Raw genomic sequence first — 16,007 nt, 5'->3', positions numbered from 1 at the left:
AGGATTAAGAAAGGGCTTAACAGACATTGATTGGGCTCATGATCTTCAGAATTTAAATACGGAGGATGCAGTTTCCTATTTTTATTGTGTATTGTATGAGTTAATAGAATCATTTGTACCTAAAAAACCGTATAATAATAATAATAAATACCCACAATGGTATTCTCGACCTCTTTTAAAACTTATGCGCGAAAAGTCAAGGATCCATAGGAAGTGGAAGCTTTACAAGAATTATTTAGATTTAGAAGAATTTAAGTTCTTACGCAAAAGGGTAAAGTCACTAGAATCAGAATGTTATCGCAATTACATCTCATTTGTAGAAGATAAAATAACCAATTCTCCTAAATATTTTTGGTCTTTTATAAAATCTAAATTCTCCCCTAACAACATTCCTGTACATATGACATATGACGACCGTAGTTCATCTGACCTCGAAGAAATATCCAATTTATTTAATGAATATTTTAATTCGGTTTTTGTAGCTAGCCGAGACGACAACATCCCAAACCTGACTGACGCCGGCGTTTCCTCTCCTTTGAATATCAACTCCATTAGCATATCTGATAACACGGTTCATAAGCTGTTGAAGACAGTTGATATCAATAAAGGTTCCGGTTACGATAATATCCATCCTATTTTAGTTTCTAAACTAGCAAAGGAATTAGCTACTCCTCTCGCTATTATTTTCAGGAAATCCCTCTCAGAGGGATGTTTTCCTAACACCTGGAAAATGGCCTTAATCACTCCAATACATAAAGGTGGGAACAAACAAATTGTCAAGCATTATAGACCAATTTCTAAACTTTGTATCTTCGCAAAGCTCTTTGAAAAAATTATCACTACTGAATTAACTACTCAATTCTGCAATCATATTTCAACGCAGCAGCATGGATTCTACCGTGGCCGTAGCGTTGCCACTAATCTCGTGCTTTACACCAGCTTTATTGCCAAAGCCCTCGATGATGGCCACCAGGTGGATGCTGTGTATACTGACTTCTCTAAAGCATTTGATAAAATAAATCACTCAATACTATTACAAAAACTAAAGATGTTCGGTATACATGGAGACCTGCTAAGATGGATTGAGTCATATATAAGAAACCGAAGTCAAGCAGTAGTTATAAAAGGTTACCGTTCGAAATTTCTACCTGTTCCTTCTGGCATTCCTCAAGGCTCTCACCTTGGCCCTTTCCTTTTTACCCTTTACATAAATGATATTGGTTCATGTTTTAGCGATTCATCTCATTTACTTTATGCTGATGACACTAAAATTTTCAAAATTATCAAATCAGTAGAAGATTGCTACACATTACAAAACGATTTAGTAACTTTCAGCCAATACTGTAATTCAAATCAATTATTCCTTAACAGTGAAAAGTGTAATATAATCTCTTTCACACGCAAACGCAATCCTTTAACCTATGACTACTGTATTGGTAACAACATCATATCTCGTGTCAATTGTATCCGGGACTTAGGAGTCACGTTAGATTCTAAATTAACATATAATAGTCACATAGACTCTGTAGTTCCTATTGCTTATAAAAAACTAGGCTTAATCTTGCGTTTAGGAAAACCTTTTAAAAAATTGGAAACACTTAAAATTCTATATTGCTCATATGTCCGTAGCATTTTGGAGTTCGCTAGTGTGGTCTGGAATCCACAGTATGAAGTACACTCAGCTAGGATAGAAAAAATACAAAACATATTCCTAAGACATTTAAACTATAGATCTCGAATAATAACCGGATTGGAACTCAATAGCTACTCAAATATAAATCTAGAATCACTAAAAACTAGAAGAAATTATCTCGATTCAATGTTTCTTTACAAAATTATTAACAAATATATCGACTGTCCCCCTCTTCTTGAACAAATTTCCTTTAAAGTTCCAAATTTCAATACAAGATCCAGAGACACATTTCACATCACATTCTCTCGAACAAACCACTTCAGGTCCACCTTTTTTCTCCGCACCTGTAATTTCTATAATAAATTTCTCTCCGAGGTTGACATATTTTTACTTAAACTTGCGGTCTACAAATTTAAAGTACGTAATATTCTGAAAAGTGTTAAGATGTAAGCATAATTTTGATAACTTGTTATGTTAAAGTCTATGTCAATATTGTGTATTTTTTATTGCGTTGTTCATTGCATCTATGTTGTGTTTCTTTTATTGCGTTGCGCTGCGTCGCATGTTTTAGAATACTTAATACTGTAAGATTTGTCTTATGTTAGTTATATTAGTTTGTAATTAATTAATGGTACTTCTTAAGCCTTTTTGTGTATTATGTTATTTTATTTCTTCTCTGTATTATGGCTGTTCAGTACCTTAATAAAATAAAATAAAAAAAATAAAAATAAAAATCCTCGATCGATCACATATATCATCAGTGTTTGTTTTTTGTTTGCATACAAAAAGGTTGCCTTCAACAATAAAGCGGCCGCGAATCAAACGAAAACAATTCCCGATGTCCTTGATGCGTTATTACAGTACATTCTCATCTCGAATGACGCATCCTATATCGGAATATTAAGACTTAAATTACGACAGACAAATATAAACCTTAAAACTTACGTATAAAGTTTACATTCTGTTATAATTGCGACTGGGATGGTACATCGGGAATGTATGATTTATTGTTTTTTTTTTCATACAAGGCAACGGTCACACTCAGGAATTTAAAATGTCTTCATCGTGTTGCTGTTTCGATTTTTTATTAATTTATTTTTATTACGAGGAATAAACTTTCGAATGAATAATCACAGATGGATACTATATGAAAAAAGTTGCAGTTGTTTTTTTTTTATTTTAAAGCTTTTAGTTACACAAAAGGCGTGTCTATTTAAAACTCTATATTCGATAACACTTTTCTCTTACGATGGGTCTAAAGCAATTTTCTACTCATCAATATAAAGCTTGAGGAAGGGATTTAAAAAAAAAGGAATCGACATGCGGGCGGGAATTCATTCATCGAGACTACAAAACGAATAAAAATGAAGTTTGCTAAGCGAAATTACTGCGAACTTATAACTAAAAAATGTATTATCTACTTTAGAAGCGTTTACACACTTTATAGGCATTATTTGACATTTGAAAGTGCATATAATTTTTTATCGACTTTACCAAAAAACCGATGAAATACTTAATGATTGTAGAACAAAGATTTTCAATGCTTAACTAACTTGAAGGTATTAAGTTTTAATAAATGCTTCTAAGATATTTTTTTTATTTTTCTATTTTCCTTCATATAGTTTTTTGCCTTTAGAACTACGCAGCACTTAAGCTGACAGATAGCAAAAAAAAATCCTGCAACTGTTTTCTTTAAACTTAACTTGAACTATTTCACAAGCTTTCACTTCGTTTTAGTTTACACATTTCGAGACGAAGTTCTTTGTCAGGTATTCTAAAGTAAACTGGTTGAAGGTCCCCTAGGGGCAACTTTGAGTTGGTATGTATCGCTTGTATTCTGAAACACCGTAATATAAGGGTGTCCTAAAGCGATATACTACGACTAGATCCAATACATATATAGAACTAGCTGTCGCCCGCGATTCAGTCCGCGCGCAGTTAAAAAAAAAAGTGAAAAATAGATTTTGGTCGATTCTCAGACCTACTGAATATGCTCACAAAATTTCATGAGAATCGGTCAAGCCGTTTCGGAGGAGTACGGGAACGAAAACTGTGACACGAGAATTTTATATATTAGATTACAATATTATAATTACATATGTATAAAAAAACTTGAGAGGTGTCAAGGGACACCCGGATAGAACGAAGTTCCTTTCGATTAATTAGTGAAGGAACCAATGTTTATTCTATGAATAAAACACTTAAGTCTTCACAAGAAGTACATTTTATTTCTATGAATTTTCGTTATATATTGTCACGTCGTTGCCATGGTGAAGTAGCGCTCATTCGTCGTTAACATACTTACTATAGCAAAAAGTGTCGTGACAACTTTTCGTAAGAATTTTTTCCGTATAGCCCCCTTTCACAACGCGCGATAAGGAACTTCGTTCCAATAAATTTTATTGACTATCAACTATAAATATTTATAAATAAACCGTTGAGATTATTACCGTATCAAGTTTCATAGTTATTTTTTAAGTAAATGAAATGCTGACACCTTAATAATTAATTGTTTATGTTACTAATCAACTAAGTAGATTTAAGTTTTTATACCATTTACAAAAATATGTGTGAAATAAATATTACTCAGGCAAAACTCGGAAACCGGAAATCAAACGGGTCGTTGGATTAGAGAGTTCATTGTAATAAGTTTTCAAAAATGTTCGTTATTTTAATGATTCTTACCAAAAAAATTACCCAAAAACACTTAAACTAGAGAACCAACTAATCAAGAAAGATATATTCATGAAATTATACCTAATGACAGTAGACAATCGCGAATCTCTGATCTGATAATTTCCACAAACGAATCTCACGCATTGATGTTTCAGCTAGTCTCGATATCTCGTATTCAGAAGTTGACGGAGCAAGATATAGGATAGGAATCGATTGGAATTCGATTGTATCGCATCGTCTGGTATAACTCGTAATGAAGCCCAACGAGCCGAGCAGAATGGCCGGGATCGTTTCGAGTCAGCCGTCACGTTTCGACGTAATTCATTACTCAGTAATTGCCGCCTGCAGTAAAGCTAAAGTGTTATAATTCTCCACGGTGGATTATTGGATCCGCAGTGGAAGCGAACGTTAAATTATAGTACAGCTAAATGTGGTGAAATCGTACCTAAACGATGTTAACAATATATTGTTATATACTAGTTCATGCCCGGTTTAATTTTATTACGCCCATGAATAAACGTTACATTGACCCTTACAACTTTCTAATGCTGTGAAAGAATCATAAAACTTTTAAGCAATTTAAAAGTTCATCTCAAAAACTCATAATTAAAACCTAAAAAATGTTAGAACGTACATAACTTTTTAATTTATACAATCATCTTTTTCACTTTTAATAACTTATTTCTCTTTAGTATTTACAATAAGTTAGTTAAATAAGTTACATTAAAACTCGGACCAAAACACATACTATCATCATATATAAATTCTCCACTTAGACTCAGGGTCGCCTTTAGTAGGAGAGATCTATACTAAAGAACTGCTTTAATTACAATCAAGTTACTGGGTGTGCGACATTAAATATAAGTGAAAACCTTATATAAATCTGCTCCTTAAAGCATGGTCATTTAGATTAAGACATCATGTAGGCCAACGATACGGATTCATATCGTAAATTCCAATCTTTAAAAGTTTCTCGCCTAGATACAGTGGCATCATCAAATATAACGACTGCTCGAAAACGAGCAAGTCCAGTTCCTCGACAAACAGACGGCCGGATAATCACCGCCGCTGCTCGTCTGACAAATTGCCTCTGTACACATTTACTACCGAAAGGGTTCCGTGCCACCACTTTTTACCATAGACTATATTAATTTTACTTATGTAATATCATTAGTAGCAAAGTGTGTAAGCAATTTGGATTATTAGCACGATTATTCACATTATTTATACACGGATATTCTTTGTAATAAAGAAATGTGATGTTTGTTCTTATTTCATTACTTCCTTAGGTTGTGACCAAATTTTGATCGGTTTTATTCGTAACCCAAAACCTTGTTCTAACTTAACATTTCTAACAGTATCTTGTAATTTCTGACCCAACTAGCTATTGTACTAATATCAAAATCTGAACTTTAAAAGATAATAATTAAACGCAAAATTTAAACCAGTATTACAAAATTACATTTGAAGTCCCCGGAACCTTATCCGTAGTCTATCTCCGAACTCACGCTACTGTATTAGACCGTTTTTTTTTCTGTTGACCAACAATAAAAGCCCTTGTCAATGTGTGAGTGGGCTACCTGTCGTATCCGCTGCAAGTCGAGGCCACAGCAACAAACAAATCACGAACTTACTAATTCACACTTAATACATCACTGCTTACATAGGAAAGCTTTCCGGCTAACGCAATACAGAACCCGTATTGGATAAAGAAATTCATGGTAATATTGTTAAATACAGATTATACAATACCGGTTTCAAAAGAAAGAGAGGGACAATTTCAATTTTGTTCGGATTAAAAATGTTGATAACTATGGATAGACAGCAATTAAATTTAATGACTAAGCTTTAAAAGTATCATAACGATGTTGGAATTATTGATAAGGTTCGTAATTATAGTTCGAAAAACTTGTTTTTGTAATACTGAATTAAGTTAGTACCGTAACAAAGATTAAAAAGTTAAATTTAAAGTTGTATAAAAGATAATTTGGTTTTTAAATTTTATTTCGTTAAAATAAATTTCGAGAAATCTACTGAAAATAATAATTTTGTTGTTTGTTTAAAAATTGATTTAATTTTCTTCGAAGATGCATTGAGTGTATTTTTTCAGGATATACTCACTGGCAACAGCCGGTGCAAGGACTCCCAGAAATATTTGTAGTATTAACACGGGACCCATTGTACCTGGAATTAAATAAAAATATTACAAAAAAAATATAATTTACACCGATGACGAAATAAAGCACATACTGTATAAATAAGATTGAGAATTTGAACAATAACTTAATAAACATCCTATACATTAAGAAGATATTTACGATTTATTTCCATTTATGATAAATTGTTTATATAAGAATATAAAATTTATTCGTTCTATTTTCATAGCATTTTATAGTTATATGTTAACGATTTTTGTTATACATTATCTATTTTTTTTTATATTACTACCTAGAATAAAGTCACAAGAATACTTACTTATTCATTATTTAATCACATGAGTAATAGGATACGGAAAATTCGATATTAACCCTTTCAGAGCACAACCCTTTTGCTCTCGTGTTCGCCATAATAGGGATAAAGGCCTATTATGTACGGATCAACTGATACTGCCCCAAGTATTTACGAAAGACATTTCTTATTCTATTTAAGGATTTATAAACTGTCTTACGCAGTGTACTTACGTATACATATGTTTATTATTAACTTATTAAGATCCAAATTTTTTCTATAATTTTTTTTGTTACAGATTAACGAGGAAGCAGCCATGTAAAAAAATCGCCAAATTAGCCAAGTAACCTCTGCCCTTAGACATCTGCATCTTGTCAACATGGGTGCGTTAAAAACGTTAATTCATGTGAAACCAGATAAAAATAAAAAGAACTTATAGCTAACAGTTCCAGTCAAGTAATATTTGTAAAGTGGACTGCGTCGAGTTAAATTGAGACTCAACTTCCGGACTTCGACCGCCGTCAGCCCCTCTATTGCGCATTTTTAAATACGCAACTAATTCAAACCTAATTTACACTTTCAGGAACCGCAATACGGTAAAAAAAAATACAGTATAAAAAGTATGATTATTCAATGCGGCATCTTTAGTATATCACGATCTTTTTTAATAGGTCTTATCGTGTGAATCTACTGCACAAACTAAAATAAAATGTTTTTATCCCTGTCATTCTCTTTGGAAAACACAGATAACAATATATTTTTATACAGATGTTTCGGCAGTGGAAACACAACACTCCGCACGATTTGTAACCAATATAGGCATTTGTTATTTAATTATTATTATTTAGTATGAACATAACTTTCGATGTTAAGAAAAAAATTAACAACGCCATTTTCACATTTTGAGTTATTGTTGTCCTTCGTCAAACAGCTTTCAGAATAAGATGTTATCAAGACGTGTCCAGTTTTTTCTTAGTTATTGTTAAGTTACTAATGGTTAGATGATTTGTCAAATGCAAGTCAGGTAGATATTTAAATGGAGATTAATATTTGAATGACGTTATAAAAACTTAACGATTCAATTTTAATGATTGGTATATAAAAGTTTTTTGACACCAGTAAAGTTAACAAAGAAAAATAAATTCAGAATTTATTTATTCTCTTTGGTTTGTGTTATAGAATTTCCGACAAGCTCAATTACAATGTCCTTCCAAATTTTAACAATACGAAACAAAGTCTTAACAGTATATTAATACTGTACTAAATGTAAGCAATGTACAATTATATTTAGCCCTTACCACTTTGAATAAAGCACGTGCCAAAATGTACACTCAACAACTACTTACTCACATTGTAATGAGAATAAGAGTACAACAATGAGTTATAAATAAAACCCTTGAGTACGAAGAACGTCTTAAAATATAATGCTTAAACAAATTTGAGCCTAATTAATTCAATGTAATTTTGTAGAATTTGTGCCCCAAATACAAATTGGCGTTAACATTGTTATTTCCTTTAGGGCACAAAGTAAAATAATTTATTTAAATCATGTACAGTACATGTACAAAGATACAAACAAAGCGATTACAAACAATCTATAAATAGTATTTCATTCAGAAATTCCAGTAGTTACCTTACTTCTTAATTTAAATTAAAAAACGCTCCTATTATCTTTCTATTCTTTTCTCATCAATTGGGTCATCATCTTTTTATTATTCTCCGACATCACAGTCAGTCTATGGAAACCATGGACCATAGGCAATAGACCATGCATACAAGAAACTTTAGAAAAACTTGTAAAAGTTGCTAACGGAAAAGAACAGATCAAAAATTGAGTTCATAGCTAAAAACTTCGCAGACAAGAGACTGGCCGTTAATAAAATAGCGGAACAGATTATAAATTTTATTATTCAATAAACATCGCATCAATAAAACGGACCCATTAACTATTCAATTCACGAGTCGGACGCTCTACGACATATTTCACACTAACATATTGACATTTCCTTGCTAATCTCCAACCACTTTGGGCGAGCTTAAATTAATACATCCTCTGTCGTGAATCGGGAATGTCTGTCATATTTATAAGGATAGGAGACACATCACGATGCCAATAATGACGTCACAATATATGAGTTGTAAAAGAAATAAGCTCCACCGTGCCATACAAAGAAACCTATCGTCTACTCTGAAAAAAAACATAACATAGAGTTTCGATTTTTAAATTTATATTTACCTTTCATACCAAAACGTGACTGGTCTGGGACCATTCATCTTCATACTGACGTACTTAACTTAATTAAAACTGACGAAGAAATGATTATAAGCTAAGAATATGCAAATGCAAAAGATGCAGTATTGCGAAACTTGGCGTTGCAGCGGAGCTGTAAGTAATACTCGGCGAGACTTGTTTAGGGCGGGGTCCGGGAGCGTGTCGGGGAAAGTTGTTGATGTTACGATTTGCTAATATACAAGTAGTTCATGTTTAATACAAACGGGAATTAATACTGCAATACGTAAATTAAATTACATTTTAAATACAACTTTTGTTTCAGGACAACTAATCATTTTACTGCCTTACTTTATTTCCTACACCAAGTATCAAGGATCGGTATGAAAAGTATAAGCAAATAAAACGTGGTAAAAGCTTTCATTAACCGTTTGATATTTTTACGATCCTCAGCACAACAATAGAGGACCCGCATTATAATAAAAAAACTTTTATACGAACTTCGTTTACTTCACGAGGTTTTAAATTCAGTTGGCGAAGCGCCAGTGTGAAATAGTACAGCTTTATAAACTAATTATACAACCATATGGGTGCTATATTTCTCATTATAATTAAAAACTTTGCTCATTTCTTTATATTTAATAAAAAAAAGTACTAAAACACAAAGCGGAATAATGGCTACTTTTCTGTATAAATTTTTCTAATAAAACAGTAAAAATAAACCTTTTTTAAAACATTAGAATTAAACAAGAAAAATTCACAACTTTGAAGATTAACAGACCAAAATGGTCGTGTCTAGAAAGTACTATTTCAGGAGAGTCTTCTAATTTCAACGTTCCAATTGATCTAGTGTTCAAACCACGGGCATTGGTTTTTATGTAAAGTCGATACTACCAAAGGTAAACATTAGTTGCAACGAGCAAAATACATTAAAAAAATATAGAAATATGAAGACAAACAAATAGTGATTGAAAATATTCCTTATAGTCCAGTCATTTTAGTAAGTTCACCTCGGAATTCGAGATACCCAGCTGTAAGTCTGTAAATACTTGTATATTGATACCCTAAAAGTTGTCTCAAAACCTACATATGGTAGGGTGTAAGCAACTATTAAATTTCAAGGTCAAGGTCAAAGGTCACAAAAATCGTTTTTTGGCGCGTTTTTTGGAAATATCTCATTTCCTATGGGTTTTTTGATATTTGTATTTCTTATCAATATTGTAGAATACAAAATTCTCTACAAATTTTGTTTAAAAAATTTTTTTATACGGTGAACCGTTTTCGAGATAGAGGGCGGAGAGCGCGCGGTCACAGCATCACTTCAGCCTCCGGTCGAAAACGCGCCATATAGTTGATGAACTATCAATAAATCAATTATTACAAATATTTGTCAATTTTTTATTAACTATTATATTCTACATTATCATTTTTTTCCTAACTTATCCACTTTTTTTTCAGTATTAATTTATTTAACAACACTTACCTGCCCATGTAATTGCAGAATTGTTAATGAAAATATAGGAATTATATTTGAATTTTAACCTAATTAATATTAATAACTTCTTACATGATGAAAAAAAAAACAAATAAATTATGAATTAATCTTTTTATTAAAAAATATCATTGAATACATTAATTTTTATTGAAAGTAAAAAAATGGAATAAAGGGTACAAAAACTACAATTTATAATTTTAATCATCTTCTTCCCCTTCATCGTCGTCTTCTGGCTGCTGGTTAATTTCAAACTGGTGTTCATTATCGTCTTCAACGACATTTGTCTCAAGTTCTTCCATGATTTCTGGGTCAAAGGTTCCATCTTCGTTAATGTCGCTCTGATATGGTAAAGCACTGAGACAAGCTTGCCCGCTTTCCTGCATCCGCATCGCGAACCACAGCCACTCTTGCAGTTGCAGAAAATGGTATTTAGCAAATCTTTTGGAGCAGGTGGTAAAATTGTCATGATAGGCTCCAGAAAATCGTTTCGCATTGCCCAACCCCATACCTGGGGTTACAAATCATGTCCTAACCAAGTTTGAACTTGATAATATACACGGTTGAAATGTTGATGAGCAGCTGCACTTGTTGGTGGAATATTTGAAAGCTGCACAGGTTTATTAAGTTTTGTAGACTTGACGTAATGCATATAACGAAGATGATCGAGACTTTTCACAGATTTCGGAGCATTATAGACTGCCAATAAGGTTTGAGTTCCACTCTCTAATAATTTCTGGGCCGAACAATTTTCTTCCTCAAATGCTGCAGCTAGTTCATCCACATCTGTCAGTAATTAATTAATTTGACAAATATTTATAATAATTGATTTATTGATAGTTCATCAACTATATGGCGCGTTTTCGACCGGAGGCTGAAGTGATGCTGTGACCCCGGGCTCTCCGCCCTCTACCTCGAAAACGGTTCACCGTATAAAAAAAATTTTTTAAACAAAATTTGTAGAGAATTTTGTATTCTACAATATTGATAAGAAATACAAATAGCAAAAAACCCATAGGAAATGAGATATTTCCTAAAAACGCCCCAAAAACCGATTTTTGTGACCTTTGACCTTGAAATTTAATAGTTGCTTACACCCTACCATATGTAGGTTTTGAGACAACTTTTAGGGTGTCAATATACAAGTATTTACAGACTTACAGCTGGGTATCTCGAATTCCGAGATTCTTACCTAATTTAAGCTAAAATGACTGGACTATTAGACGACCACCCAGAAACTAAAATGCAAATATTTTAACAATATTTATTTAAATTAAAAGCTATACATCAAAGCTGACAATTAAAATACTCTACGAATTTTTAAGCGTACAAATGAAAATATTTTCTTAGTTTCTTTTATTTCGACAGAGTGCGAGTTATTAAAGATATAGTGTCGTTAATTAAATGGAACAAACCGTCCGCGTCGACCTCAATTCTCTAAGACCACACATGAAGTAGAAACAGTTCTTTAAACTTTATTTGAATTTTATCTCAACGATTGAAATGTTTTGAAACGTTGTTATGATATATTTCGCCTAATTTCACGTGAAGTTCCTAAGCATTGCATAACAGTTACACAAATTAATGAGTAGTGTCTTCCTAAAATTTTCATAATGCATTTTTTTGTAAGCTTTGATTCAGATGTTTAAAGTATTTTTCTTTGTGATATGTTTTGCGAGAAATACGGTAGATCAGGGATGGCGAAACAACGGCACGCAAATTTTGAAGTAGGTATAATATGAGAGAATACAAAGTCAAAATTTTTTGATAGGGCACGTCTATGACTTCATCAAGTATGCACGTTGTTACGTTAAGTTTCGCCACCTCTGGCATAGACTATAAAATCGAATAAACAATTCATATTAAAACGTACAATTTATTTGAAAAAATTTTCAGATTTTTTTCAAAATATTTTAAAATGAGCGTGAAATTAAATGATCGTATAATGGAATAATATTCTATATCCGTGGATAAAAATATATTTGTGTCTACTAATAAGCATCACCTCAAAGTTGGTTCTCTGCGCTTACAGTTCCACGCCACAGTTCGAAAATTTTTATTGAAACATCAAATGCCTGTTTTTCTAATCAACGGTTCATCATCATCGGAATCCTCAATTTTAATGTGATTTTCGCCGTTATATAATCTTCCTTGGAGATGTCAAAATCGTCAGAATCGTAACAAGTAAACAACAAGCATAGGTTTTTTGCGTCAAGCTGTGGTCTGTTCAGACGAATGTTTGTAAATCTAGGGTTAAGACAAATTACAGTGTACATTTAACATTAATTATTTAAATTTTAACATTTACCTAGTTATTATTATATATAGTTATTATTATTTTATAGCTATTATTATTTTATATTTTATTATTATATGTTAACGTTAACTCTCCCGACCCCTGAGCAGGCTACATCCGCAAGTCAGTCCGGTGCAACCTCGTCACAGGAACTCGTGCAATGCAGAGAATGCTCTCAGCCGCGTTTTTTCAAAGGACAAAGAGGTTTGCACATACACAAAAGTAGGTGCCATAAGGGCCGGCAACCGCATGTAGGTAGCAATGAGAATTTTCATAATGTAACTGACAATGAAGCCCCCACCGGGGGCCCCTTATGGCAAAAATTAAATAACTTGAAGAGAAACCTCCCCTTGGTAAAAAGAATCCCTCGTGGGGCTAGACGGTGCGTAGCGACCTCTTTATCTTCCTGCGTCAGAGATGTCATCGACAAGAACGATAAACATAGCTGGGAGAATTTTCTGACATTCGCGTATAAAACGCTACATGTTAGCCAAGACAAGCATGGCAGTTCCCTTGCACAAAAAATAAAAAACAACTGTTCCCCCAATTTTAGGCCTACTTTAGACAATATTCAGGAAAAACAAATATCGTACAACATTACAAAAAGGATTGAATCAAAATTTGATGAGGGAGACATTAAAGGTGCTGCCGACCTTTTATTTACTAGTGACGTCGTTGCTCCCAACTCACCAGAGACCTACGCTGCCTTGTTGTCTAAACATCCGCAGCCTTTAGCAACAACTCGCTTGCCGGATGCCCCCAAGCCTTCTGAGCCTACCCTGAGGGCTACACCGGAGGATATACGAGCCGCGATTATGTCTTTCAGGAGGGGCTCTGCCGGCGGATTAGACGGTATGTCCCCACAACACTTTAAAGATTTGATTTGTGGTGTTGTTGGTGACGTCGGCACTGCACTTCTGGAAGATTTGACCAGCCTCGTGAATCTTATGTTCTCTGGGAAGGTGTGCAAAGACATCATTGATGTCTTATATGGGGCCAACCTTTGCGCGCTTCGGAAAATGGATGGTGGCATCCGACCAATTGCCGTAGGCAATACAATTCGTCGTGTGGCTTCCAAAATCTGCTGTAGGCACATCCTGCAAGATTTGCAGCAGGAATTTCAGCCAACGCAGTTAGGTTTTGGAACCAAGGGAGGGTGTGAGGCTGCTGTTCACGCTGCGCGCACCTTTCTCAAGCAAGGTTCAAGCGAAGTGTTGCTAAAGGTAGATGTAAAGAATGCATTTAACTCTTTGGACAGGGGCGTCTTGCTGACCCAGGCAAAGGACCAGATACCTCTTACCTTTGCTTACCTGTGGCAATGCTACAGCGGATCAACCAGCCTAGCGTATAATGGTCAAGTTATACAATCAGCTGTCGGCTGTCAGCAGGGCGACCCTCTCGGACCGGCAATATTCAGTTTGGCAATACATCCCCACATCAAGAATTTGACTTCTAAATTCAACGTATGGTATTTGGACGACGGGACCTTGGGTGGAGACGCTGCTTCTGTTTTGTCAGATTTGGAAAAAATTACAAAATCTTTCAGTGATATTGGTTTACAGTTAAATTTTTCTAAATGCGAGTTGTATTTCAGCGAAAGAGTACCGGCACAATGTCGCTATGAACTAAATTCTAAATTTAATGTTTTGGCTCCTAATATTAAAATTATTGACGACCAGTCGCTCCGTCTACTAGGGGCCCCAGTGCTGGAAGCGGCTTTCACCAAAATTGTAGAGGATCAAATATTAAAATTTCAGGAATCTTCCAGCCGCCTAAAAGACATAAATCCTCACATGGCTTATTTTATTATAAAATTCTGTCACTTTGTTCCCAAGACTACCTATACGCTTCGCTGTACACCGCTTTGGGCCCACAATGACCTTCTCTCTCGTTTAGATGAGACAATAAGAGTAGTTTTAAATAGCACATTCAATTGTCCTTTGAATGATAGGTGCTGGGCCCAAGCAACCTTGCCGATTCGCCATGGTGGTCTTGGAATACGGAAAATTTCATGTGTAGCACTGCCAGCCTTTCTGTCCTCGGTTTATAGCTCGGTTAACCTCGTTGGTAGCATACTAGGCCCGTCGTTCTGCGGCGTAGAGGTTGCCTGTTTAGCCGAGGCCAGGGATGCCTGGCTCAGTGCAACCGGTCCGGACCTACCCCTGAACCTGGCTTCACAGCGGCAGTGGGATGAGCCACTCTGCATGAAGACCCGAAACCAATTGTTAGAGTCTTCAGAAAACGAAGCGGAGCGGTCTCGTCTTTTGGCCAGCTGTGAACCTGAATCAGGATACTGGTTAAATGCCATTCCATCGTTTAGCGTAGGTACCCTTTTGGAGAGGACTACATTTAGTTTGGCGGTGAGCTTACGGCTAGGGGCCCGGACGAACGAAGCCCATCGCTGCCGTTGTGGGGTAGACGTGGATCCTCTAGGTCATCATGGTTTAGCATGTCGTCGCAGTGCAGGACGCATTCCGCGTCATGCCGCCTTAAATGACGTCATCCGTCGCGCCCTTGCCTCTTCCGGGGTGCCAGCAGTGCTCGAACCTAATGGCATCGCCCGGGACGATGGCAAGAGGCCAGATGGTATGACGCTCATCCCTTGGAAAAACGGGCGGTCACTAGTGTGGGATGCCACATGCGTGGACACTGTTGCCCCATCCCATGTGAGAGCGACCGCTCGCAAAGCCGGTGCAGCTGCGGCGACAGCCGAAACCAATAAAAGGCGTAAATATGCAGCTTTGGGAGAGCCGTACATATTTGTGCCTTTTGCCGTGGAGACCTTGGGGCCTTGGGGTGCGGAAGCCCGTCAGCTCTTCAAGGAGATTTCCGTACGCCTTATCGACGTCTCAGGGGATCCAAGGGCTGGCGCGCATTTCGGACAAAGGTTGAGCCTGGCCATTCAACGGGGAAATGCCGCCAGTCTCTTGGGCACCTTACCCTGCGAGCGCAGCGATTTGGGGTCGATTTTTTACATAATTTAGTTTTATTTTTAGTTTAGTATAAGTATATAGTTTAGTTTAGTAATTTATTTGAATAAAACATTTAATTATAATTTTAATTTAAGTGATTTGAAATCATTTAAAATCAACTTAATGCTAATAAATAAATGTAAATATTTAGTAATGAATGTAATCTTCTAAATGAAAACCGATACGCTTGAAGCTGAATCGTAAATATTGTAAATAGCGTATTAACATAAATTTACATAAATCGTTTATTCGTTAAGAAC

The 16,007-nt window shown here is 35.0% G+C and overlaps 1 protein-coding gene across 1 annotated transcript in view; it reads right to left on the bottom strand.

Moving 5' to 3' along the window:
* The window catches only part of LOC106708366 (interference hedgehog), a 42,360-nt gene that overhangs the window by 13,798 nt on the left and 12,555 nt on the right, over nucleotides 1-16,007 (bottom strand). The window contains exon 2 of the mRNA XM_045680823.1: nucleotides 6,431-6,493. Coding sequence (XP_045536779.1) covers nucleotides 6,431-6,488 — 58 coding nt within the window. The 5' untranslated portion in view covers nucleotides 6,489-6,493. The remainder of the gene's footprint in view (nucleotides 1-6,430; nucleotides 6,494-16,007) is intronic.

The sequence above is a fragment of the Papilio machaon genome, chromosome 14, assembly GCF_912999745.1.
Source record: "Papilio machaon chromosome 14, ilPapMach1.1, whole genome shotgun sequence".
Classification (NCBI taxonomy): domain Eukaryota; kingdom Metazoa; phylum Arthropoda; class Insecta; order Lepidoptera; family Papilionidae; genus Papilio; species Papilio machaon.
Note: the sequence above shows the minus strand (reverse complement) of the source record. Positions and strands in the feature narration are given on the sequence as shown.